The sequence below is a fragment of the Thamnophis elegans genome, chromosome 2 (assembly GCF_009769535.1).
Source record: "Thamnophis elegans isolate rThaEle1 chromosome 2, rThaEle1.pri, whole genome shotgun sequence".
NCBI classification, from domain to species: Eukaryota; Metazoa; Chordata; class Lepidosauria; order Squamata; family Colubridae; genus Thamnophis; species Thamnophis elegans.
The window spans coordinates 45312123-45338272 of record NC_045542.1 but is presented as its reverse complement, the minus strand read 5'-3'; the positions used below and the strand labels follow the sequence as shown (position 1 = coordinate 45338272).

Sequence of the window (26150 nt, the reverse complement as noted above, 5' to 3'; positions counted from 1 at the left end):
CAAATAGCTTCGAAGCACAAGGCGTGTTGAATCCAGACTATGGAAGAAAAGCAGAGTGATTGACACAAATCATACTCCTCATCCAATTTGCCCAGGTTTGCATTTTAAAATGTCTTTCTGTTGTTGCTGAATGCAAACAGTTTTTTTTTTTAAGATTTCAGTCTAATGAGCATCTTCAATTTTGTATGAGGTAGGTAAGTATGCAAAAAGAAATATAGATGAAAAAAATTAAAACTGATAAAACCCTACAGAATTATGATTCATTCATTTTAAATAAAGCACAAAGTATGTGTAGCATGTTGCATTTGATAGGAGTTTTTCGAAATCTCATTATGCTAAAAGCAATTAATAATTTGCAGCTGGATATGCCATTTTAAAAAATAATAATAAATGTCCGCACTCCTGTTTGATCATTTTTATCCATTCTGGTTTACCTCATGCCATTCTTTTTAATCCATATACTAATTGTAATCCCATTAAAGCAGATATAATTTTATTACCATTCATAGTTTGTCAAGCTAGCAATAACGATGGCTGCTACTGCTGAGTTTAGAGAAAAATAAAAACTGTCACACATTTTCCTCTTCTGATGTTTAAAGTAACTTGTAAACAAAACTTAAGTGGCTGTATGTGGTTTTGTAAATCTAAGATTAAATCCATACTTCCATAAATATATATCCCATAAACAACTGTACACCCAAATGAAGGTACATACTACATTTTCAGAGCTGACCACAAAATTTGAAAAACTCAACCGTATGAAAAAAACCTTAAGGTCAGAAATACATATTAAATAAATGGATTAAATAGAGAAGCTAGTTAAGTTACACTGGAAATGTTAAACGTTCGTGAAGAAATAAAACAAAATGTTTCTAACGCCAAATTATTTACTTCAGATAGATCTTTTAAAAAGTAAAAAACAAACGCAGCAAGCCTACATCAGCTTCTATGAAAACACAATGAATGGAAGATGTTCTGAAGCATAGCCAGAATCTTGTAAATTTCAAAACCTCTCATTCAAAACCTCTCAAAGCATCTATTACTTTTATTACCAGTTTTTCCATTCCAGCTTTGGGGTGAATGGGGTGGGGGAGGGGGAGTGAATTGTTACCATTGTTTGGATTTTTGCATACTGATATATAAAACCTTATTCTAAATGGTAGACACACCATTCTGCTTTTGAAATGCCCCCTTTTGCTTCCAAAGATCTTGCTTCCAAAAAGATCTTAAACCAAGGGATGGGCAACTTGACATCCTGAGCTGCTTTAAGCATACGTGCCCCATTTTGTGCACGCATTCTCACTAATGTTCTGCTGCCAACACCTGCTATTTTGCACACCCTCCCCGTCCCAGGCAATTAATTGATTAAAAATGGATGCCATGGACGATCTCTAAAGAACCTGGCACATACCACCTCCCTGATTTTTCTTGCCAAACATTGTGTCTTCAGCAAGATACCACAAGCACTTGTTAAAACTAACACATGCACTGCAAAGCCCATTCTCACCCTGACACTTCAGGGCTTTATATAGAAACAGGATTGTATAGTCTTATACCACCAGCTCCATTAATGCTCACCCCACACATACAGCTACCCTTAATCTGAAAAAGCATTGGGGTGGGGTGGGGTGCTCACCTTCACAAGCAAATAACAAGGGGAGGGGAGAAAGTGTCTTGTTTGTGCAAAAGAATTTTGTGAGGTTAATGTGAAATAAATAAATAAATACATAAATAAATAAATTAAGGAGAGGTTCAGGGTGGGCTTTCCCTTCTATTAAGTGGCATGTAGTAGGGGGAGGGAGGTGGATCAGCCTTTATTTTAGCCTTCTCCGACTAAAAAGAAATATCACCAGTGGGATCTGGGTCCTTTAGAATTTTGCTCAGATTTGCCAAAAAATATTCACACATGCTCCAAAGCAAGCTAGGGGTGTCCGGGCAATACTTGGTCAGAAAGGGGTCACCTCCGTTGCACGTCTGAACACCCCCATTTCGCAGAGCCCCTGAAAAGAATGGGAAAGAAGCGCGGTTCCCCTCCTTCTCTCAATCCTATGAAATCTCTCTGAGCAAGCGGGATCGTCCCCTCGCTCATACGCGCGAGGATCCGCGGATGCAGGTCTCAGGACGGGATTCTCCGCTGGCGGAGACTTTCAGAAAAGACCCATAAATGCATTGTCGGAGAGCGAAGAGAGAAAAAAAAATGAAAATAAAACCACTAAGCCATTAAAATAAGGTTGCAAAAAGGGGGCATTTAGAAAGCAGAAGCAAAACCGGTTCCTGTTTTTAATTTCTCCCTTCGCAGCCACCGATACAAAGGATCGATCTGCTGCAATATCACACACACACACAATACACACTCACTCCTTTTCTTTCTTTCTGGGGGAAGGGGGGGAAGGGCAGCTCAATCGGGCGCCCCTCCTTTGGTGCCGGCGACCCCTCCCTCGCCCCTCCGCAGAGTCAGGGCGCCCGAGCCTCCTCGCACCTCTCCAAGGCCCCCTCAGATCCCCTCCGCTCCTTTCACCCCGGCGCTCCGCACTGACCTGTGTGCGTAGCCATGGAGATAGGCGAGGGGAAGTATTTCCCGGGCTGGAAGTGTCCTCCGTGCTGCACCGAGTTGTGCCCGGCGGAAGCCAGGCGGCTGGAGCTGTTGCGGTGGCCCCGCTCGGCCAGGAGGGGAGGCGGAGGTGCGAACTCCCGGCCATCCATGCCGCGGCTGACGCTTCCACAACCGAAGCCCCCGGCAGGAAAGGGACAGCCTTGCAGCGGGCGAAGATTCGCCCTCTTCCACGGGAAAGGGAAATCTGCAGGCCGCGGGAGCGGGGAAGGAAGGGGCTCCCCCTCAACACCACGAGGATAATCGTATCCCTCCAAGCGGCCTCCGCTTTTCGTGGCACAGGCGATCCGGCCTCATTCTCTGCAAGGCAAAGGGAGAAGAGAATATCAAGCGCGTGAGGAAGCCGTCGGCGCTGGACGGGCTGGATTAACCACGGGCAATACTACGGCGACCTCGTCCTAGAAGCCCCGCTGTTGAGTTCCCCCACCACCCCAAAAAAATTACACACCCCGTAGACTGTGGAAACTAACTCCCCCACACACACATCGCGCCGCCTTCTACGTCTGTCCCTCGTTTGCCGCCTGCCTTTTCTTTTGTCGAACGAAGCAACTGGTTCTTACGGATTACACGGCGACCACCAGATTTAAAAGAAATAGATCGAACTCTTTTTTTAAAAAAAACAACGTGGAAAATAGAAAAGGCAACAATGCGAAGCTTCCAGGCCTTGTACCTTTTTTATTACCGCGGCGGGGAAGAGATAAAGCGGCCCCGTAAGATGAAAACAGGAGCGGTGCCTCCAGTGTAATTGGGGAAGGTGGGAGACGAGGTGGTTTGAGGAGGAAAAAAGCGTTGTTATTTGTGATATTTCTGTTCAACTATGGTATTTGTAATTTTGAACTGATCAGTGTTCTACGATTACATGGGTTATTTCTTTGCTGCTGTATTTAGACTACTATATCTTCAAATGGATGGTTTTCAAAATGTTAATGTTAGGTATAGGGGAGTCTCTTTTATTTGCCCCTATATTAAGTGTGATGTGTTGCTTTACATACATATATATGTACCAGGGTGGAAGGAATGGAGATTATCTTTGGTTCGCTGGCTTCCCAGTTTGTAAACCAGTTGCCTTGATGCAACCCAAACGAATGCGTTCCTTGCGCAGACCCCAGATGAGGGGAAAAGAGTTTGCTGGGCTTCAATTACTCGGGCTCAAAAATAAATATCTCACTGTAGACACTTGAGTGGCAAAGTCCTGCATTCCTCCTTCAAGGGCAGGGGTTTAAATTCTACAACTGTATTCTTAGACAAAACAGTTATGTAAGGTCCTTCCTGTGCATTCATTCCATTTACACATAAGGGGTTTCTGGCTTAGACCCAATGTGTGTAACATTAGGCCAAGAGGAAGGAGGGGGGATAAAAAGATCTCAACCCCCCCCCCCTTTCAGACTTGTGCTGCACTGAAAGATCGTACTAATTTCTGGATACAAAAAATGTGTATCTCCCATATTTAAAAAAAACCGTCACTGAACTATTAATGAAGATCTAATGCTTCCACAGGGCGAAAGAGGAGTACCCAAATTATTTTCTTCTTTTACAGTGAGGTGGTTCATCCTATGCATCTGTTCTGATAGAGAACATTGAAGGATCCACAGCCCATTCAATCCATACTGAAAGTAACTCCATACTGAACATGCTTACAGATTAACAATCTGGAAGAAAGGGAAAACACATTTGCTTACCTTAATGTGTCATGATTGGAATAATGAAACAATATTTTTTATTTACTGAACACTATTTTAAATGGTTAGGTATAAAGCTTTTAACTCTTAACATTGCTCTACTACTTGGTGTTTGATTTAATCTATAACTGAAAACAAGGTATTAAATGACTACATATTTGCACAGCTGATAAGATTACACATACACACATGTATGTGTGCGTGCGTGCACACCTACATAAAATAAGAGGGGAAGAAAGAAATACAGAGAGCTTTCTATTGTAAGTAAACAGAACCACTACATATAAAAATACAAGTTTCTTTATTACTGGAAATTTTAATCATCTACATATTGCCAATATTTTATATTTTACAATTTGGGGGGATTATAAGAAAAATGTACATTCTCATCACCTCCCACCCACCCTGTTTAACAGTAAAAAATCTTCCCAGAGAAGCAGCAGTAAAAAAATAATGGACTGGAGGGAGGGGGTCGTGGAAGAGTTGAAGCCTGGAAGACAAAAGCGAAATTAGCAACTTCAGCAAGTTTGAGTTCGATACATCAGTATGAAGGGAACATTGTGTATTGGTTTACCTCCTCTCCCCCTTATGATTTTTTAAAAATATTTGCATATTTAAGGGGGGGGGGGAAGTGTATCAGACTGAAATATACCAGCCGATTGGAAATCCTGATTATAGATCGAGGAAAAGTTTTAGCATCAACGTTCCAGGAACAGCACTTTTATTACCACGTACCGTGCAGAGGATCTGTTCTAAGGTCGGATCCATTTTGGCAATTGTTATTGCCGGAAAAGAAAAAGGCAAACCAAACGTTTCTCCAAACCGGTAAGCGGGCTGATGTGCAGCGGGAGGGCCTCCGGATCCAGTCAATCTAAATCAGGAACGATCTCGCCTTCGGGATCTTCCTTGGCTTTCCCTTCGGCGCTGCAGAAACTAAAGACGATTCTTTTACAAGGAGGACGCGTCGCCGAAGAGAACGAGGTAGGTTATTTTAAAATCAATAGCCGAGCTCGGACTTCCAAAGGAACAAAAGGATGGTGTACATTTTGTACGGTTCGGTTCCAGAGAGCTACGCCCCCCTCCCTTGTTTTAATTGGGGCAAGGAAGGGAACGGTGTGTGTGGGGGGGGGAGATAGAATAATCCAGCGGTCGGTTCTCTGGTCAATTGTTACTGAATCGCCGAGGTTTTGCGCGGACTAGAAATCTGCTCTACTCTCCAAGAGGTAGACGAAGAAAGAAACTGAAGATCCGGCAGAGTTCAAACGCTTCGGCGCACTGCTCTCGGGCCTTGTCGGAAAAAACAAAAAGGGTGAGGAAGCCTCTGCCGCGATAAAGTCCTTCTCTTAAGCCCATCGAAGATCTCTCGAGAGCGGCAGCCATCAAAAAGGGCCTGTCGCTGCTACGACCCCGAAGGCTGCTAAAAAATAAAAAAAATAAACCCCTGAGATCTCTCCCAAATGGTGGAGATTTTTTCTTCTCTCTCTCCCAGCTAAACGCATTTGGAACCATTTCATTTTGCTTAGATGTTCAATGGCTTGCTTCCCCCAGAATCGTTTATTATTATTTTTTTAAAAAATATTATTTTGCAAAGTAACAATGATCGTTCTTATTAATGTAAAGGAAGCGAGGCTGACTGGTTTCGATATATTGAGCTGAGCAAACAAGGCCACCACCCAAAGCAATTTTGGGGCATTTTAAAGATCAAACGATGATCGCAAGCAACCATTGCGCACAGGCAGAGTAGATTGAGAAAGAGGAAGCCGAGAAACAAAAGCGTGCCACTGAATTATTCAGTTCCAAGAAACCTTTTCCGTCCGTCAAAAAAAAAAATCAACTATGGTTCCCCGTTTTAAATTGAACCCCAAACAAGCAAGACGGGGTTTCTTTTTTTTAATTAAAAAAAAATCCTTAAGAGGTATCCTAACGGCATGTTTTCCTCCACGGCAAGACATTTTTACCTTACCGTGCGGAAGATCAGTTATACATACGCACACCCCGGCGGGTAAATAAATACAAATGCGTATATTCTTTATTGTTTTCATTTTTTGTTGTAATTTAGAACCCCCAGGAATTCAAGTATTTTCTGACGCAGAGCATCTTGAACATACAGCAGGAAGGAATCAAAATCACAAAGATCGCCTATTATGATCCATTTTAAAGAAAAATGGAGGCTGCAAATTTACATGTATTCCTTTTGCCACAATGCCTATTTGCCACAATGCCCGTTTGTTTCTCTTGTAAAGCAGCCATTTGGAGTTCCATTTAATAATAAAAAAGAGCAGACAAACTGATTAGAATTTCAAGTAAGAAATATGAGGACAATCATAGATTTTGTTAGCACTACACGGAGCAGTGCCCAAAAATTCCAGGAAATAGAAGCCATTTAAAAAATAAAACATGAACATGCATATATCTCTTAAGTTTTGCATTTCGTTAGAAACAATATGCATTTTCTTCCCCAAAGGAAGTGGTTTTTTTAAAAAAAAATCGTTTAGTTGAGGAAAGGATACAATTGTTACATTTTTCAATCGTCAGGTATTTGCATTGCTTTTAAATATATAGATTTGCAGCAATGGTTTCGCTCATTTATATATATATTAGATCTGACCATTGTGAAGGTATACATATTAACAATAAATAATTTATCAACAAATCATGAACGTTCAAAATGCTAAATAAATTTTAGTTACTTACTGGAGGGAGGGGTGTTCCTTTGCACAGAGGGAACGCAATACAATTAAATCAGTGAGTGGGATTTTGTTGTATTCCTATTGGTATTTGCACTGTGCTGACTGTTGCACTGTAAATGCACTGGCTGCTGCTCCTTGCAGAAAGGAAAAAAGACCCTGTCGCGAGCTTCAGCTTCCCCAGCCTCGCATCTCAGTCCTACAAGCAACTCTCCCTGCATACTAATAAGCTCGTGCCACTCACTCAGGGTGAGTACGCTCACTGATTGGACGCCTTGTCCTCCACGGTAATAAGCTCGTGCCACTCTCTCTGCGTAAACAGGCTTCCCAATAGGTTGGCGTGGGGCCAGGGAACTGCCAATCAGAGAACAGCATGACTACTACTCAATCCAATGGCGCCTAATTCAAGTCCCTACAGTTGCGCAGCTCCCCTCGCGCAGCTTCCCTTTGCTTTAGCTGAATGGAAATGCGTAGCAATGCGAAGCGGGAGGGAGGAGTGGGGGAGAAAGGGAAAGAGTGAGAGAGAAAAGCTTTGCAGAATGGAGAGCTAGGGAGTCCCATCAGAAAGCTGCTTCAGCTCGTAGGCATGCACTCACGCCAATCAGCTGGGCAGCGAAGGGGATACTTTGTGGTACTCTTCTCGCTTTGATAAATTGGACGATGCAAAAGTGGGGAATCAGAGCAACGTACAGATCAGGACGTCAGAGATTGCGTTGCCTGCCATCCGGCAGCTTTTAAGAGTTATTAGACAAAACGAAATACCCAGAGATTTAGAGTGATTTAGGTCTTAAGTATGCTCTTATGGTTCACTGAGTCTTCGGCGCCTGTGGATTTAAAGCCATTCGAGTAGGCGAATCACTTTGCCGCCACCTTCAATGGGCGTTTTTTGCAAGCCCAGGAAAGTCCCTTTGCTGGGTTTCTTGCTCACAAAACGCATGCAAAAAACCCTTTGTGGTTTTATCAAAACTGGAGATTTGTTTGCAATCCGGTCGCTCTTTCCTTTCCCTTTTTTGGTCTCCCACGCTTCACGTTTCCGTGAAGACTCCCTGCCCATCTCTACCCCCTCCAAGATATGCTCTCTCGCTAAATTGCCACTTTTTCTTGTAAATAGGGCACTCATACACACGTTTTCCTACCTGCACGATACCATCGCTCGTTCCCAAAGCCATTTTTTTAACGCTCGAAACCACACTGCATAAAAGCCTTCAAACGGCTTTGTGCCGGCAATTGAGAGGTTAACCGCATAGGCTTCAGTTTCTCTCCCACCCCCTTCGGTCTTTCCTTCCCCACTTCCAGGAGACGCCTTGATTGGTTGGCAGTCGCCCAGCCCGCTGTCCATCACCCAGTGTAAACAAGGCGCTGATTGGCTGCTCGCCAGTCCGCACTGGGCTGCCTGAAAAAAGCAATTACTGGCCCCGCGGTTTGCAGGGGGCCCGGGGCTGGTTTGATGAAAGGAGATAAGCTGGGGACTGTTTCCAGCGCGCGCGCACGCACGCACACACACACACACACACACCCAATGCACTTCCCCCCCCCCCATTCCCCGAGGCAGCGCCTACCGTCCCTTGAGCCAAAAGAAGGTCAAAGAGTGGAGAGGATCAAAAGGAGGAAAGAAAAGGGGAAACGGACTGAGTCCCTATTAGCGATTTTGAAAGTAAAGCCATTCATTCAAGGCAGGTTTGGTCACCGGAGGGATGGGGGGGGTGCAGGGGCGGACTGATCAGCGGGGACTCCTCCCTTTACAGATTCGGGGTCTAAGGGCTCTCGACGGTGCAAGCCATGTAGGATGAGGAGCAAAGCTAGGAAATCTCTCGCTGTTTAAACGGGACAAGGAAGGGAAGGCTGCGAGAGAATGCATGCTCGGGAAGCCGCGAGCCGACCAAGCCGACTTGGATAGAAGACGCTACGGAAAAGTCGATTTCATCGGCTCCGCTGCTGCATTTATAGCCTCGGTCCAGAGCTTCCCAAATTCCAGACAGGAGGAGCAAACTGGATCCATCTTGAGCGTGCAAAACTCTACGCCTCCGGGAGAACGAACGTTCCGCTTTGGCACAGGCGGAATCTGTAGCGAAGCTAACCGGGAGAAATGTCAGTTCCAGGGATCGAACGAGGTTGAAGGACGTATACGTGTGTGTGTGTGTGTGTGTGTGTGTGTGTGCGCGCGCACGCGATACCATGGCAGCGGCTGGGAGACTCAGAATCCTCTCCAGCCCCCCCCCTTTACTCGTGATTACGATTATTTTAAAAAAAAATTAAAAGGAGCCTAATTGATTTAAAAATGCAGAATAAATCAAAATAACCCGTAAGAGATATTAGATTACAATGGAGCTATTCATTAACCAGAGCGGCGAATTAAATTAAAAAGCGAGTGAGTGTGTGTGTGTACGTGCTTATGTGTATTCTTCAGTTAAAGGAGAGAGGTTGCATTTCCCATGATGATGATGATGATGGGGTTTGCTGAAACCAGGCACCCCTTGATTATCCAGAAGAGGAGGGGAATTATCCCAATATTCCAACCCACTTAAGTGCTGATGTACCCAGTTTGGATCAGCACCTTCTAATGGTGGTGAGAGTTTATTTATTAACATTGTTGCTGTTCTTTACATCACATTATTAATGGATCAATTATTATAAGTAACTTAGATACATACAAGCATCTACAGTTTGCAGTCTGGTGCCCAAAACAGAACCGGGTTCGAACAAGATGAAACCCCAAACATGCTAGGCCCGTTACTTTCCAGATATTTTAGAAACAAAATTTACATGGGACACCCTCTGAGTCACATAAGGCTTTCTGTTAATACCGTAAATGTATGTTCAAAAAAAAAAAAGTACACACAAATTTTAAAATTTTAAAAACAGGCAGGAGAATATATAATTCTGAAAGGAGCCCTATTTATGGCCAGAGAGAAGGAGGTAGTGGTTCATGGAAAGGAGAGTTGGGGCTCTTGAATTGATCTCAGAAAAAGTGAGAGCCGAAGAGGGAAAAACTGAAAGCAAAGGCACTTTTCAACTCATCCTTTCTGCCAGCAACACAAGGCCCTATCAGAAAACCTACAGGTTCAAAGCAGAGATTTGAAAGAGAAAGAGGCCATTCTGCAGGCAAAAATTAAACACGGGAAGGGAAAAAACCCTACATTCGCAGCAGCAAATCTGACACATTTATGCATACGTACACACACAGACAACGACAAAGCTGTGTGTGTGTGTGTGTGTGTGTACGTGTGGTGGCCTCCTAAAGTCTTCAACCCACCGACGATCTTGCTGTTTATCTAGGCCCTCAGCCAGAACATCGGCTGGTAGGCGTGGGAAGGGGTCAGAAGGGATTCAGTTGGATCTGTCTGCAAGGCAGAATGGGCCTTACAAAACAACAACAAAAAAGCTGCAATGCCTGGATTACCTCCCCACATTGGAACAGGATCTGAAAAACTGCGAAGCAACTTTTGATTCATGCAGATTCTTCTGGGGGATAGGAGCAGTGGCGAGACAGAACTTGTCTACCTAGATTATCTTGGGTCCCTATTTTCTGAAATGACAAACCCAGAGGAAGAATAGGGACTGGGGGTTTCCATCTGGTCGTGCTGCCTTAATTTTCTTTTAATATATGCCCTGTGCTTCCATCTCTAGATTGTCTTTCTGCTCCTCCTTTTATTCTCACTCGCAGAGAGAAAATTTTCTCGCTCAGTTGGACAATAGCTTCCTAGTCAACCCAGTCTCTTGCCCTGACCTCGCTTCCATTTCCCTGGACAGAGAGCCTTTCAGTGTCCTCGTGTTGGTCCCACGACAGGCGCAGGATCTGTCTAAGGCAGAGTGGGCCTTGGTACAAGAAATCCTTGCTGGTTTCCAGGGTTTGGAGTCTTAAAGACTTAAGGAAGACTTACAATTCCATGTCTTTTCCATGCAAAAGAGGAAATGCCACCTCAGGGTACTCTGTCTTTTGCGATAGAAGAAAATGAGCTCTGTTCAAACATTACAGACACAAATTGCAACATGTGAACAAGAATCACCCACTTGATCCTAAATATATTTGCCCGGAGTAAGTAAGGCTGGCTACTTTGTCTTGAATTTCTTTATATTTATTTAATGGGGATTATTAAATTATTTATTTATAATCTTGGAAAGCAGCGCAACAGCAGGATCCTCATCCTATTTACAGAGAAATAAATGCCAACTGGCCTGGAATCCCTTCCCAGTTTAGCAAAACTGTAGTGCCAATGTCACTTCAGAGGAAGTCACTTGTTTTAGTAGGTTTAGGATCAGTTTGAAGTCAAAATTAAGTCTAAAGTGCATTGAAACCTACGTAAATTTTCCCCAGGCTTTGCTGGTTTGTGAGTGACAATCTCCCCACGATGGGGAGAGAGCAAATCCTGTTGCTTTCAGTGGGTTTTCTCCCTATAGGAAGGCTGTAGGATCAAATACTGTTCAGGCAGACTTCTACAAAAGCCAATCCTTTAACTCTGAAAAGAATAGATTTCTGGGCCTGGTGCACAGAACTGTTCCTCTTGGTAAATTTTTGGCAGGAACACTGATCCAGGAGAGGACTTCCTCCACTGTTTAAGGTGTGTGTTTATTATCATTTTGTTTGTTTGTTTGTTTGTTACAAAGTGCATGGGGAAACAGATGAAAGTTGAGGTGCAGGACGAAACAGTAGTTCCAGATTCATTTTGTTGTGAATTGAAGCCAGGAAAGAAGCTGTTTAGGGGTGTTTGTTCTTTCAGGTGATGTTTGGTTGTGAATGCACCAAGTCTCTGCAAAAGCAGCAGTTGCCCTGCAGTGGCGAATGGATGGAAGGGTAATTAATGCAAAGTGACTGATTGCTCTTGAAGAAGGCCAGTCCAGCAAAGGGGATTGTCCCTGGTCACCAAAGCGTCTCGTGATTGACAGTCTCTTTTCCATCTCTCAGCCTAGGGCAAAGTACCCCAGTGCTGCATATTATCACCGGTTTAAGCCCAGAACAGCAAAATCTCAGACTGTTTGAAAGCTTGCTTTTATTTTGATTTTAAGATGACTATATTCAGTCTAATTATTATTGGACTGGGGAATTAAGTATTATTTTGTTTGAAAGTTAAAAACAAATGCCAAGTCCCAAATTAAGAAATAGGGGTAGGGGAGAGAAAAAGAGAGAAACAAAGCATAGGCAAGTAAGGTGGACCTTGGGGCAGATGAATGCAGTTGAAGAGAAAGGAAATGGGGAAATTGGCCTTGGTTGGTTTAATATAGAAATAAATTAGCTTCTCACACCTCTCATTTTTTTGTTACCCCTTTTAAAATTTGGATTTAAAAAACAATCTTAGGATATTTCCTTTTTTTAAAAAAATGAAGATTTAAAAATTTCATTCAATTTTTTCTTCACATTTAAAAAATGAAAGCAGATTTTAAATCCCATGGCTTTTGATTATTTCTTATATTTTGAAAATCAACTTCTTTTGGTTCTGCAGTTCTGTTTCTTTTGTTAAAATGTTCTTTCCTTTTTCTCTTCTTTCTTTCTATTTTCTTTTTTCTTTCTCCAGTTGTTAAAACAAATAACTTTAGACAGGAGTGGTATATAAGCCAGAGGTTTGTTGGCAAATTACCAGTAACTCATATTCTGCCTGCTCACTTACACAAAACTGGTGGTTGGGAGATTCCTTCCTTCCTTTTCTTTCTTTCTTTCCTTTCTTCCTTCGCAATCATTTTGTATTCCTGAAGTGAATGGTGCCACGGGGAGGGAGGGAGGGAGGGAAACTCCATCAAGCTTTTTGATAGGCCGAGGGACATTGTCAGCAAAGGTTAGAGCTTCTCCCTTTCCACTATTTTTTAAAATCTGTCCACGGGTAACAAATGTTTTTAATTTAACCGAAGCAGAGCATCAGTATCTCTACGGCTTCCTCTGTAAGAGACAGAAGATAATGCAGTTAGAAATAAATATTTAGAGTTGCATTCATCTCCTGACTCAACTCTACCTTCCGGTGTGTGTATATGAGTATGTTTGTGCACAAACTATTTGTTCACCACCGCCCCCTTAAAGCCACGCTTGTTTGGGGGTGTGCAGTATTTAAAGGGAGGATGGGGGAAGTTAAAAGTATCCAGGTTGAGGGGAAAGCACTGAGAGAATTGGGATTCCAGGTCACAAAAGCTGTTCTGGGCTTTACTTGGGGGATAACCATGCTCTGACCTACCCCTACCCGTGACCCGACAAAAGCGCGAACGTCAACAGCGCGCCGACAACAGCGCGCCGATAGAAGCGCGATTTAAGTTAAGGTAAGTTTTAGGGTTAGGTTTAGGGTTAGGTTTAGGGTTAGGTTACAGCGCGCTTCTGTCGGCGCGCTTCAGCGCTCATTCGTCGGCGCGGTTTTGTCGGCACAGTTTTGTCACCACGGTTTAGTCAGGCGCGCTTTTGTCGTTCACGCATTTGTGGTGGAACCACTACTACCCTGTGCAAATCAGCTTGCATTTGGTTGGTGGGTGCTTCCTCAGAAGTAAGGCTTGCATAAGTTTGGCTTACAATGTAGTCTGGTTTAGGCCTGGTGCTAGTCTGAGTTTTGCTTACCTCAGGAGGATAAAGATCAAGAGGATTTGGTTCGCCTCCTATGGCTAGATTGAAAAGCCAAGCTCCCCTGCCCCCCTCAGCCCTTCTCGCTAGAACCAAGGCTCAGTCAGCAAAATCCCCTGTCTTTTAGAAAGTGTGGGGGGGGGGGAGGCAGCTCTCTGAGCTCTTGAGGAACAAGGTTAGAACCGGCTAAAGTGAAAACTCTGTTAAACTGCTCTGTTTTCAGCATGCAGCCTATTTAAACAGCACTCTGGAAATATTAACATGGATCTGGAATGCAATGGGTTATGGATTCATGTGAAGCACATTTCTCTGAAAGGCAAAGCTGGCTTTCAGTTCTGTTTGCATCCACCTGACTGACTTTCTAGGCAACACCTATTTGCAAGATTTGGGTTTGGTGAGCAAGCCATGTTATCCACCCCCCTCCCCAAAGGAATGATTGAAGGCTTCTAAACCCCATCAGTGCCCTGGAGTATCTGGCCATTTCATCCTCAATCTGCAATTTAATAGGACAATGTGTAACTGCACTGGACTTAGTCATCCCTCCACTGTCCCCTTCTCTAGCATCTCTGAGAGATGTCCTTTCGGAACAAGAATTCGCCTGAGCTCTCTTTAAAGAGTATTATTAACTTTCCACAATATTCAGGATTAGGTTCACGATATATTTTCCTATTTTGATAAATATTTACTCAGTGACCAATTTATATCTTCCAGATTGTAACTAAAAGTACAGGGAATGAGAATTCACCTCGACTCCAGCTTTTAAGCAAGGTGGCCAGGATGAAAATAACAGAATCCCTTCTTAATTTTGCTCCAAGTAGCCAACATGGAAACATTCTTTTCATGTCTAAATGAATATGCAATCATTTTAAATTCTCAGACCTCAGCTAACCTTCACACTCTAGGGAAGTGTGTTAAAATATTGCAATTTAATATTCTTCCATCTGGAAAAATGGGGAGGGGGGGCAGCAGCAGCCGGGGCGGGAGTTTCCTCCCCCGGTATGTTAAATAAAATTATGGATTAACACAGCACACTAAATAATTGCCTAATAAGGGCTAGGAAATGCAAATCTTTACATTTGGGTAATTGTATGCTGGACGCCTCTCTTAATGCAATCGTTTGGGTCGGGTTCATTGTTCCATGTGTTGTTTGGTCAAGGAGTAAATTAGAAACAATTTCTTGGCTTGGAAGAGTTACTCATTTTTGTAGCATGTAAAACGTTCCCTGGAAATTGGGAGGAGGCGGCCAAGACGGGGGAAATCCATCCAGTTTATAGTATGGAGAAATTTCCAAAGCGATCTCAAGTGTTCTGCCTAGTCCTACTCTAAATGTGTACATGCCTGTGCCGAAAGGAGCTCTGCGTGACAGCGAAGCAAGCGCGGCTTGCGGCCATGCCTGCAGGCGGCTGCAGAGTCCGGCTGAGAAGGGATCAGCCCAGATCTATTCCCGCTTTCCTCGTTCCACCCAAGCAACAAAAAGTCGGTCAAAGCGAGGGACGGCCTCGCGATCCCTCGCTCGCTATTCTTCCGCTGCTCCCCACCCCGCTCACCCGATCCCTTTTCCTAATGGGGGGGGGGAGGGAACCAAGCACGTGCTACGCTTTTGCTGCCAACAGCCCGTGCAAACACGTCCTGTTTCCGACGACTACCGAAAAGACAACTCCTGGCCGATACAAAAGGTGGAGAAAACAAGGGAAAAACGTCTCTCTCCTTCTTTTTCTCTCTCTCTCGCACGCACACACACACACACCGAGCCCTATTTTAGCCAGATCCATTTCGGTCTTCAAAATGTTTTGTACAGGGGCGAAGCTGCAGGGTGGGAGTGGAGTGGAGCAGAGAAAAAGGAGAGCGAAGAGGAGCGCTCTTCCCACGGGGTAGCGTAAACTTCGCCAGGCTTCGAACCCCGCAAAGCGTGACCCACTTTCCTCGCTGCCCTCGATCTCCACGCACTCGTTTCCTGAGAAGGGTGGTTTTTGTTTTGTTCCGTAACAGGACTTTGGCGGCCTTTACCCTCTGGGGGATCGGGGAGGTCTGCTCGCTCGCCAGCGGGCCTAGCGGTGATCGGCTTCCCTTGGCCCGGCGTAAAAGCCCAGGCTTCTTCCGCCAGATCTCCTTGCCTCATTCCACGGGCCGATTAAAGGGAAAATGCTGTCCCTTTTTTTTCGTGAGAAGAAAGGGGATGGGGGAAATTCCCAAGTTAAGGGGCGCTTTGTGAGCTTCCCGATAGCAGGAAAATATCTAATGCTGCTGTTGCGGTTTAAAAGATAAATCTCGCCTTTGGAACAGGGTGGGGACGGTTTTTCAAAGAAAGCACACCTTTAGTCTCACACAAGAACCTTTTACTGACTGCTCCAGCTCAGGAAAACTTTCTCTTCCCCCTGCAGCTCCGAAACACTCCCCTCCTCATCCGCCATTAAGGGTCGCTTCAGCCCCCTCATATCATTTTCCAGGAAGGGAGACTGTAACTGGCCAGATCGGCTTTGGGGGATATTCCCCTTGTCCACTCGACAGAAAGTGGAGCTGCTGACTGTGCTTTCTTATCCTAGTTCCTCCCCGTTCCCTCAAAAAGTCCCCTTACTAACTTTCCACAGAATAAATACCCAAACCGTGTAGCCAGGAGCCAATTCTTTTGATTCTTGACTCTCTTTTGTGGGTTATTGGGAAGTTCTACCAACTCCAGCAAAGGTTAAATTAAAAGCGTGGGGGTCTCCTCCCTTGATCTCCTCAAAGATCAATGTTCCCACTCCAATAGCCACCCTGTAGTCTAAATTGTTCAATTGTCATTACTACTCTCATCTTATACACTACTACTACTATTATCACCATCTTGCAAAGAAGGGCTGCAGTTTTTCATTGCCTGAAAAAGGTTGTTTCTCTGGCATTCCAAATTGACCTCCATGTGGGATGCCAACAGGATAGACCATTTTATTTAATCTTGTTTCCACCCTATTATTCCCTCAAAGGAAAGCCAGCAAGAGCATTCAACGGGCTTCTGTTTCCAGTTGCTTTTTCTCCACATTTCCTAAGTCCAGCCCAAAAGAGAAAATGTGAACCTTTTTAGAATTCTCTAAATTCCCTAATAGGAATTTTATAATCAATAATAATCAAATAATAGGATGCGATCAATTTTAATAATACAATTATAGGAAGGCGAAACCTGAAAAAGTTAGCTACTGCACAGTGGAGGTTTTAGCAGCAACAAAGAAATGATTAAAGCAGATTTTTGTATATCTTGATCTAGACAGTCCAATCAAAGTAATAAAGGAGGAAAGATGTGAGAACAGGGATAGGATAACCATTTTTTCTGCTCCATCTAATGGTATTTAAGAGCAAGGTATTTAATTGGTTAAATTCCTATTTCTCCATCTCCCAAGATGTGAAATTTTTTTGGCAGAGAAGGATTTAGGAGGAAGCAAGATGCTTTCTATCTTGGTCAAGGAAGTGATACTCACCCAGATTCTTTATGTAAAAGGAGTAACTGAAAAATTTGTTAATCATAGAAATCTAAACAGATAAAAGTTTATACTGACAAGCTAATATTGCAAGGAGTTTTACTACACATTTTATACAGCAAATAGTGATTTTTTCAGCAAGAAATGCTGCTTTTATTCAGATAATGACCACTGTTAATTACCAAGGATTTTTTGCATATATCTTATGAACATATGATATTTATGCCACCAATCCTCACTACAATTTCCACTGTGATTTCTCCGTTTAAAACATGCACATTTATTAGTCACAAACCTAGCAGAGTTTATTAATCACACTCAGACTTTCACGCATGTTAGTGCACACACACACTTGATGTAACCAGTGAATCTAATTTATATTTTCTCTGCCCCAGCCTTTCTCCCCCAAAACAATATCTTTTAAAAGTATCCAAGAGCTTTCAGCCCCCTAAACCTTTAGTTAAAGCCCTGTTAAATGCAGAATTGTAATTTGTAGTTAAATATATCCCAGTGTGTTCACACACTGAAAGAATAATTGAATGTGTTTGTTGTGTAAGGTTATCAAGGAACTAGCCCATCTGGGTTAAATTAAAGCAAGCTTAATAAACGGTGCCAGGCCTAGCCAAATCTCTTTCACTCTTTCTTTTCATTCTGCGGATTGGATGAAGACAGAACATTCATATTCCAGGCCTGGACTTTTTCGGCAGATTGGAAGTATACTAGTATTTGGAGCAATCATTATAATAAGGGAATTATGAACATTATTTTCAATAATGAAATTCTCAGTATTTTGGAGAGCTAGGAAGAACATCTAAACCACCTTTTCATGAGGTGCCCTTCTACGGATGGGGAAACGGCCTCATTCACATACATACACACAGACACAAACTTTTGCCTGTGCCCCTCACCTGCAACTATAGAAATGTTCATACTCAGATCACACTTGTCATATACCATTCTCTTTATAGCCAAAAGACAACATAATCCAAACAAGATTTAGGAATGGGGTATGGTGTGTGTGTGTGTACACATGTGTAGGGGATAAGGTGTGTGTGTGTGTGTGTGTGTGTGTGAATGAGGCCGCTTTCCCACAAACATGTTGTGACATGTCAAAAGGGTGCCTGTTTTGATAAACACATAATTAGTGCCAGAATGTGTGTGTGCAGCTGGTAGAAAGGCATAACTTAGATAATAGCCAAGGCAGCACATATCCAGTCCAGGAGTGGATTTACAAAACGGGACTTTTAAAAGGATCATTAAAGCCTCTTTGGCTGAATTGGGGGTGAGCTACTTTGGGTAAGGGGGGGGGGAAGCATAGAGGAAAACACGCAGCATATGTGAGTGCATCTACACACAAAGAGAGAGATCAAAATGTGAAATAAATAAGTGTAGAAATACATGGGGAAATGTGGGTGTTTGTGCAAGGGAGAAATGAAGAGAGGGAGAAATGCTTGATTTCAGGAGGTGCTGCTGGGAAGAAAAACCAGCCTTTCTTCTTCCTCTGCCTTGTTCCCTTTGGGACTAAATGGGAAGGGGGGGAGGGGAAGGTGGCTGTTGGTGCTTAACTACTTTTATTGTTGTGTAAAGTGAAGGCCCTGAGGTGAAAGAGTGTGTGTGTGTGTGTGTGTGTGTGTGTGTGAGAGAGAGAGAGAGAGAGAGAGAGAGAGAGAGAGAGAGAAAGAAAGAAAGAAAGAAAGAGAAAGAAAGAAAGAAAGAAAGAAAGAAAGAAAGAAAGAAAGAGGGGAATTCCCCAAGCCAGCCTCTTTGCTTCTGTGTAGCAGGCAAAACTCCCACTCCTGATTTTGTGAAGGATCCAGAGGTTTTCCAAATCCATTCTTCCAGTCCAACAGTCCTTCAACTAAAGTCCCAGACCACAAAAGAGTGAAGCAAACCTTTGAGCTTCCTAGAACTCTCCATCCCTTTGCAAAAGGGGATTCTTTGCTTCATCTGCATCCTTTTCCAGAGTCCAAAGTCACCAAGTGAAAAAGACTGCTGAATGAAGTTCCTAAGAGAATGGCTCTAATCCACAGCTCTGAAGGAGGACCATCAACCATGTTCCTTGTTTGGATCCAATTCTCCTCTGCTCCCGGCTGGGCTCTTTAAGGAACAAGGCCAGCAACAAGGCCAACTAATGGGTTCTAACAGATTCTAATAGGATAAGATTCAAGAAAAGGAGACTTAAGGACAGGATATCCCTTCTCTTTTCTCCTCCCTACCCATCTCCAAAATGTCAGCATTGGAAACTGTGTAGGGTCAGCTTGATTTGGGGAGATTATCTCTTATGAGAAGGGTCTTATGAGGAGGGCCAACACACCTAAAGGAGAATCTGTCCCTCATGGCCCAGAGGAAACAGTAAGAAGTTGGCCAAGAGTTTGGACTAGGGCTATTACTTCTGACAACAGGCCTCGACTTTTTCCTCCCTCATCCAATCTTTTCAACTCGAACAACTTTTAGCTGGCTTAACTTCAGGGGCCCAAAATGGGAAAGGGCTTGAGGGGGTAGCAACCAATAGCTGGTGAAAGGCAAAAAGTTCACAGAATGCAGCTCTGGGGTGGTGCACATTACGCTTCTCAATTTCTGGGTTTTCCCAATTTTCTTTCTCTAAAAGATCCAGGATTCGGGGAAAAGAGAGCAGGAATATGTTTGGACCAAGACATTTTTGAGGACCTCTCCTCCTCCAGCTGATGAAATATCGGTGCAGTTCTGACTCACCATTCATACACCATTGTTATACTAGCCATGACATTGCATCATGTAAATCTCAATGGTGGGGGAGGAGGAAAAAGATTCTTAATTTTGCATTTCCCTACTTCCAAAAGACCAGGACCAGTTTTGCAAATGACCCCCCCCATTCTGTGTTCCTCTTCTCCCCCCCCCAACCCCCAGAGGGAGGAGGAAAGATATCCATAATTTCAGCATTGGCCCCCTCCCTCTTTTAAACCTCAGGTAATAAATGAATGAAATATTGCCTGTAATTAACCCAAGAGAGCCAGGTTCCATCCAATGTTCAGGACAGAGAGCGATTATGATTTAAAAAAAAAAAAAACACTTCCCTCTACTCATAGGATGCAGAACAGAATTACATTTTACATCCTCCTTTTGAAAAACACAAAATGGAACTTGGAGAAAGAAGCCGGAGCAAGAGGAGTATAAGAATGGGAGAAAGAAGAGAGGCACGATTTGATCCTTCCTTTAGGAATAGAAGGCTCCTTTTTGCTTTAAGTTTCTTAATTTAATGGAACTTCCTCATTTGCTCCCCCCCCCCCCAAAAGAGCTTTGAGTTTCTTGAGGCAAAGGGGCGGAAGGGGGGGGGGAATCAATCCCCGCTCTCGACGGGCCCAGAAAGAGCAAGAAAAGGCAGGGAAATTCGTCAGTTCCAGGCTGGCTTTTGTGCTTTCGCTTTGGCCTCAGCAGACAAAACAAATCCCGCCTCTGTCTTCGCGAGGGAGTTCCTGCGGTCGAAGAACCAACCCCAGCGACTGCGACTCCCGCTCCACGCGAGGTGGAAGGAACCTCTCTCCCACGCCCCGCCAGAAACCCCCCTCTCCACGTTCCGCTTGGGCCTTGCACCCAGCACTTTAAAACTAAATGGGCGCCTCCGTTGGACTGGCCCGAAGTGAAAGTAAGCCCGGCTGCCTTCGCTTACCCTTGGGTACAAAGGTGGCGGAATGAAGCCCGCCTGAACTCCCGGGGCGGCCAGAGAGCCCTTGCAAGCCGGAGGGAGGAAGTCGCCTGCAGAGAGATCCGGAGGAGCACATTCTCCGCCAGCCATCTTCCTTTTGCCTTCTTCCACGCCCTCCTTTATCCGCTTAATCCTCCGGGAAGGGAACCCGCCTTTCTCTTCAGCTTCTCGGGCTCGAGGCGTCCAAGGAGCAAAAGGTCCGCGGGTAGGTCGGGGAGAAGAGGAGCGAGAGCGGGCAGGCCTGCAAACGGGGTGTGTGCGCGCGTGTGTGTGTGAGAGAGAGAGATAACTTGCCCAGCGCAGCGTTCCTGAATGGTAAGAGCCGGTCGGCTGTCTCTCCAACGCAGAGGGATCCCTTCCCTCAATCTTAACTCACCGGCAGGCCTTTCCCCCCATTTTAAAGTTGCAGAAACCAAAGAACGATCTCCTGATCACCCTCGAGGATCACATTGTTATCAATGCATGGAAGGGGGGGTGGAGGTGGGACGCAGGAGGAGACACGAAGCCTTTCCTTGCCACGATTTCTTGGAAGAAAAGTAAAGGGACCCCCGGAAACCTTAAGAAAGGAAAAGCAGCAAGGCAAAGAGAGAGAGAGATCCTTCCTAGGTTCCCCCATATTTTCCCGAGCCTTGCTTTAAAAAACTCTCAAGGGCGACCAAGGCTCTCGGGAAGCTTTGGACAAACGCGCGGGCCAGAAAGCAGTAGAACAAGGGAGGGAGGGAAGGCGGCCTTTGGATTATTAGACCGATCCAGAGATCCGGGAAAGAGCGGTCCACGAAAGGGAAACTCTGGCCCAGACGCTTCTCTCTTCCCGGCCGCCGCACCTAAAGATCGAGACGAGCCAGGCCTGCATCTTTCGCTACCCCCCTTTTTTTTGTTAACGGAAAGTCAATGCCTTTAATTAAAAATCGTTAAATAAATCCATCTCTTTACTAGTACAAATATACTTTTTGTACCGAGTTTGCAAAAGGTATCGACAGAAACTCGAGCGGCAGGGTCCGGACACAGAAGGACGGGGGGGAGGGGGGGGAGAGAGAAACAATTCTTTTTAATCACATCTATATATTAGATTCTTTAAAAAGGAAACTATTCCCATTTATGTAGCATTTAAGGCTGTCTCCTTTTAAAATATTTTTTCCCTTGTATATTTTGTATTCACTGGGCAGTCTTAATGAATATTTACTCAAAAAACAAAATTTACTGTCTAATAAGGTGTAGAGCAGGGTCAGTGTGTTATGACTTGTAGTATAAAGCACAGGAGTAAATGCATTCACTTATGAGTAATCAAAATTCACAACTGTACATTGCTCTTCTTTCCAGAGGAAAACAAAGCAGTGATATTTAAATTAAGCCGATGAGAGTGGGAGTTGGATTTAAAATCAAGCTTGGAAATAATATAGCATTTGTGATTCTAAATAAACCTAGAAATGGGTTTGAAAAGATTTTTGCAGGCAGCTTAAGAGGACAGTTTTAATTATATAAAGAAAAACGTTAGCCGTGGATGACTTTTGGTTTGATACAAAAGCAAGCTTTAAATATATTTTCTATAAGTGGCACTGGCAAATTCTATTGCACTTAAGCTGTAATTTTTGTGATTTTTTTTTTTGAAAAGGAAGTAGGGTACATCAAATTTTATTTGAGCAATTTGAGGTTTCCAGGATAAGAGGCTTTGAAAAGTAGAAAAACATGAACTCTTACATTTGTAACTCAATTTTTTTAAAATAATAAATTCCAATGCTCTCTATCAGCAGTCTGAAGGTTTTTTTATTTCAGAATTGTAACAAAAAGGGTAATATATTTATTTGCAAAGGACCTTGGCTTGATGGAAGCCTGCAAAAATATGTGGGTAAATTCCCAACCAAAATTAAGACAAATGAGATTATATCCATTAGGAAAAGATCTATGAAGCTTCCTTACTTCTTTTAAAATTGCTTAAAGAGAAAAGTAATAGTATATAGATTCTTCCTTCTCCTTAATAAGTACAGTGGTATCACTTGAAATAAATAAATTTAGTTTTCTTCCAAGTAGTACATTTTCAGTTAAAGCAAAAATGGGACCTTGGAATAAATACAGAACAAATTGTACTTAAAGGCTATATTACTCTTTTGTTTTCTTTATAAAACATTTTTCTTTTGGAAAGAGGAATTTAGCTAAGGATGTGAGTTTTCAACGACAACGTGCAAGCACCTTATAATAAATTACATGAAAGGAGATAAATGAAAAACCGCCATAGGAATGGGCTTACTATAACAAAAACAAGCCTGCAAAGTGGGGGGGGGGAAGGAAAAGGCGACATTTTTCCCCCACTTCAGAATTAAATCGGCGGAAACGGCGCTTCCTAATAAAAAGGAATATCAAGAAAGACAATACGTCAAAAGAAAAAAAGAGGAAGAAGAGCAATTCACGCATGCAAACGGCAGACACGGACGCCGCAATTACTTACAGATCGCTGCTTTCCTGGGTCAACGTTCCGTTTAACACGCCGCGGACACCAAACAATCCAAAGCGGGGGGGGGGGGACGACCTCACGGCAAAAAAGTAACGGCACCCAAACAGGAAGGGCACCCAACCCGAGCCATGGGTGTAAAATATGTTTAAAAAGCAGTCCTAAAATATGGGTGGGAGAAATACACGCGCGCGCCCTATTATATTAGAAATGGGCTTTTCTTCCCTTGGGCTCTCCTTTCCCGGAGCTTCTCTTGGCCTTCTCTGCCTTTGGAAAGCGGAAATCGAGGACGGCTTTTTGCATGTGTGCGCCGAGATCCCAGCTCCCCCATCCCTCCTCCTCCACCCCCGACCGCCGGGGTGTTTGAGAATCTGGTTTTACGACGACGGCCCCGGCTCTGCCGCTGTCTTATGAATTTCGTCTTTGGTCGGTAGTCTTTTTTGCTCCAACTCCAAGGTCCACCCCCCCCACCTGCCCATGTGGAGTAAATCCATTCAATTAGGGCACCAAGACGGGGCTGGAGGCTCTATAATCACAAATTTATGGCCGGATGACGTGCCTTCTCTCTCTCTCTCCCTCTCCCACAATGGAGACCAGTGACATTAAACAGAAAATTGATGAGAGAGAAGCGAAATCTAATCTCTTCTTCCCACTTCTTCCACGCCGCTGCTGCTGCCGGCTTGCCTCCCCCCCCCCTTGTTTGCAGAGGGAAAGGAGGGGTGCTGCTGCCAGGGATGGGGAGAAAGGCTTTCCGCTCGCTCTCGGGGACGGAAAGGGGAGCGGGATAGTTTGAGGCTTCCTCCCGACCCCCGGCATTTCTCCCTCGCCTGTCCGCGATCTCTCTATTGCACAACCCAGGCGAGCGTTGGGCGATGTGGATCACCCGAGTTCCAATATTCTAGCATCCCCCGCAGCCCCCCTCGAGTCGAAGCCAGCGGGGGTTCCGAGGACTTACCCGATCGGGCTTTTTAGTGCGGAGTTGCATTTTCCTTCCCGGGCAAGGGATCAGAGGGGGGATCGGGGTCTCCCGTTTTCTCCCAAGTCCCGGGTGTCCGCTGCTAGGCCACGCTTTGAAGGGAGCCGAAAGGAAAAGGAAGCCTCCCCGGGCAAAGACAGGGATTCGGGGTCTGCATTTCAGCTCGGCTGCATTCCGCCGCCTTGGGGAAAAGAGGAGCTCCCTCGGCGTTCAACCCGCACGCCCGGCACAGCGAGAGGGGGAAGGGGGCGGGCGGGGAGCCCTGGCAAGGATCGCCTTGGAATCCAGACAAAGTAACGTCCCTGTTGCAGCTGCGAACGGCGCGTGGGGAGGGGGAGGAAATCCCGGCTCCTCCGCTTTCCAAACAAGAGGAGGAAACCGAGGCTCGGCGGTGCCCGGACCGCTTCCCCAAAGTGGGGCCGCGCTCTACTGCCGCGCCGCCCCCGCCTTTCGATGCAGAAGCCCTCCGGTCGGGAGCTCCTCTCCGTTGCCCGCAATATAAACCACCTACGGCGGCTGCCAAAGAGCGGGGGAGGTGGGCACGCGGGGAGGGAGAAAGGACGCTGTCCAGAGCTCGGCCGTTTTGCTTTCAACTTTTTATTTTTAGGTGTGGGTGTCTATCTTTCTGACACACACACACGGCTTCCCCCCCCCCGCGCCGCTTCCCCCTCCCCCCATTCTCCCCCAATCTCAGCGTCCTTGTCTGGAACAAGTTTACAACTCTGCTGCTGTTCCCGCACCTCAGACAAGAATAGCGACCGAGATGGATCTTTGCCTTCTCGCTGAGTCTGCATTTTTTCAAAGAAGCTCCCGGGTCTTCCCTCCCCCCTCCCCCTCCTTTCTGTTTAAGCTTGGGAGGTCACTGACCTCACAAGGGTGGAGTGGGGGGGGGGACAACCGGCAGGGGAGCGCGTGTAGCGTCACAGTCCTGGCCCCCATTAGATCTGCCTTTCATCTTCCCCATTCGGATTACACACGCGCGCGCGCGCACACACACAAGCTGAAGGAAAGAAACAAGTTTGGTAACGGAGCTTTCCTCCTGCATTGTACTGTATATTAAAGGAACCGTCCCCCAGCCGAGCCCCCCCCCCCCCAGGTATGGTTAGAGGACAGCGATGAACATGCTGGCTAGGAATTATGGGAGACCTAGTCCTGACATAATTCCGATGATACTGGATTGGAGAAAGCTGACTCATAACCCTCTTGCCTTTTGCTTTGTATTAGTCTCCTAAACTTCTCTTTTTCCACACTGTGTTTTTGTGTGGAAGAGGTGACCAATACTATCCTTTTGCCTTTGAAAAACCCATAGACGATACTTTTTTCTTTCTTCCATTCAATCCTATCCGATTCTCCAAGACTGCCTGGACAGGTTCCTGCAGTTTTCTTGGCAAGGTTCTTCTTCATAAATGACCATTGCTACTTTCATGGGTTAGAGAGAAAGTGACCAGCCCAAGGTCTCCCTCATGGCCTTCTTCCTAAGGTGGGACTGGAATTCACAGTTCCCAGGTTTCTAGCCTGGCATCCTAGCCAGTAGACCTTTGTTATGTGTTATATGTGTTATATGTTAGCCATTCAGCTTCTTTCACTAGAAAAGCCCCATGATAAAGATACTCAGTGGCTAAGACGCTGAGCTTGTTGATCAGAAGGTCGGCAATTCAGCGGTTTGAATCCCTAGCGCCGCGTAATGGAGTGAGCTCCCGTTACTTGTCCCAGCTTCTGCCAACCTAGCAGTTCGAAAGCACGTACAAAATGCAAGTAGAAAAATAGGAACCACCTTTGGTGGGAAAGGAACAGCGTTCCGTGCGCCTTCAGCATTTAGTCATGCTGGCCACATGACCACGGAGACGTCTTTGGACAACGCTGGCACCTCGGCTTAGAAACAGAGATGAGTACCGCCCCCCTAGAGTCAGGAATGACTAGCACATATGTATGAGGGGAACCTCTACCTTGAAGATATGATGTTATAAAATGGTAGGGGAGTCTCCATAACCAAAGGGAAAGGGTTTCAATTAAACTCGGCTCCTGGCCATTTCACAAACAAACATGTCTGGGCTGTCTTCTGGGCCACAAGACAAACAAGGTTTGTGG

At 44.9% G+C, this 26150-nt stretch overlaps 1 protein-coding gene across 6 annotated transcripts in view; it reads right to left on the bottom strand.

Annotated features, from left to right (window-relative positions):
• Positions 1-24481, bottom strand: part of BAHCC1 (BAH domain and coiled-coil containing 1) — a 133056-nt gene extending 108575 nt beyond the window's left edge. For 2 of the 6 annotated variants that reach the window (XM_032209179.1, XM_032209184.1), the window contains exons 1-3: positions 6985-7272; positions 5026-5707; positions 2538-2911 (exon numbers count right to left, since the gene is read on the bottom strand). In XM_032209179.1, the coding sequence (XP_032065070.1) occupies positions 2538-2703 (166 nt within the window). In that variant the 5' untranslated portion in view covers positions 2704-2911; positions 5026-5707; positions 6985-7272. Of the gene's footprint in view, positions 1-2537; positions 2912-5025; positions 5708-6984; positions 7273-23083; positions 23138-24041 lie in introns of those variants that run through there. The other 4 variants (XM_032209180.1, XM_032209182.1, XM_032209183.1 and 1 more) reach the window with 4 other exon arrangements.
• Between the last annotated feature and the right edge of the window lie 1669 nt (positions 24482-26150).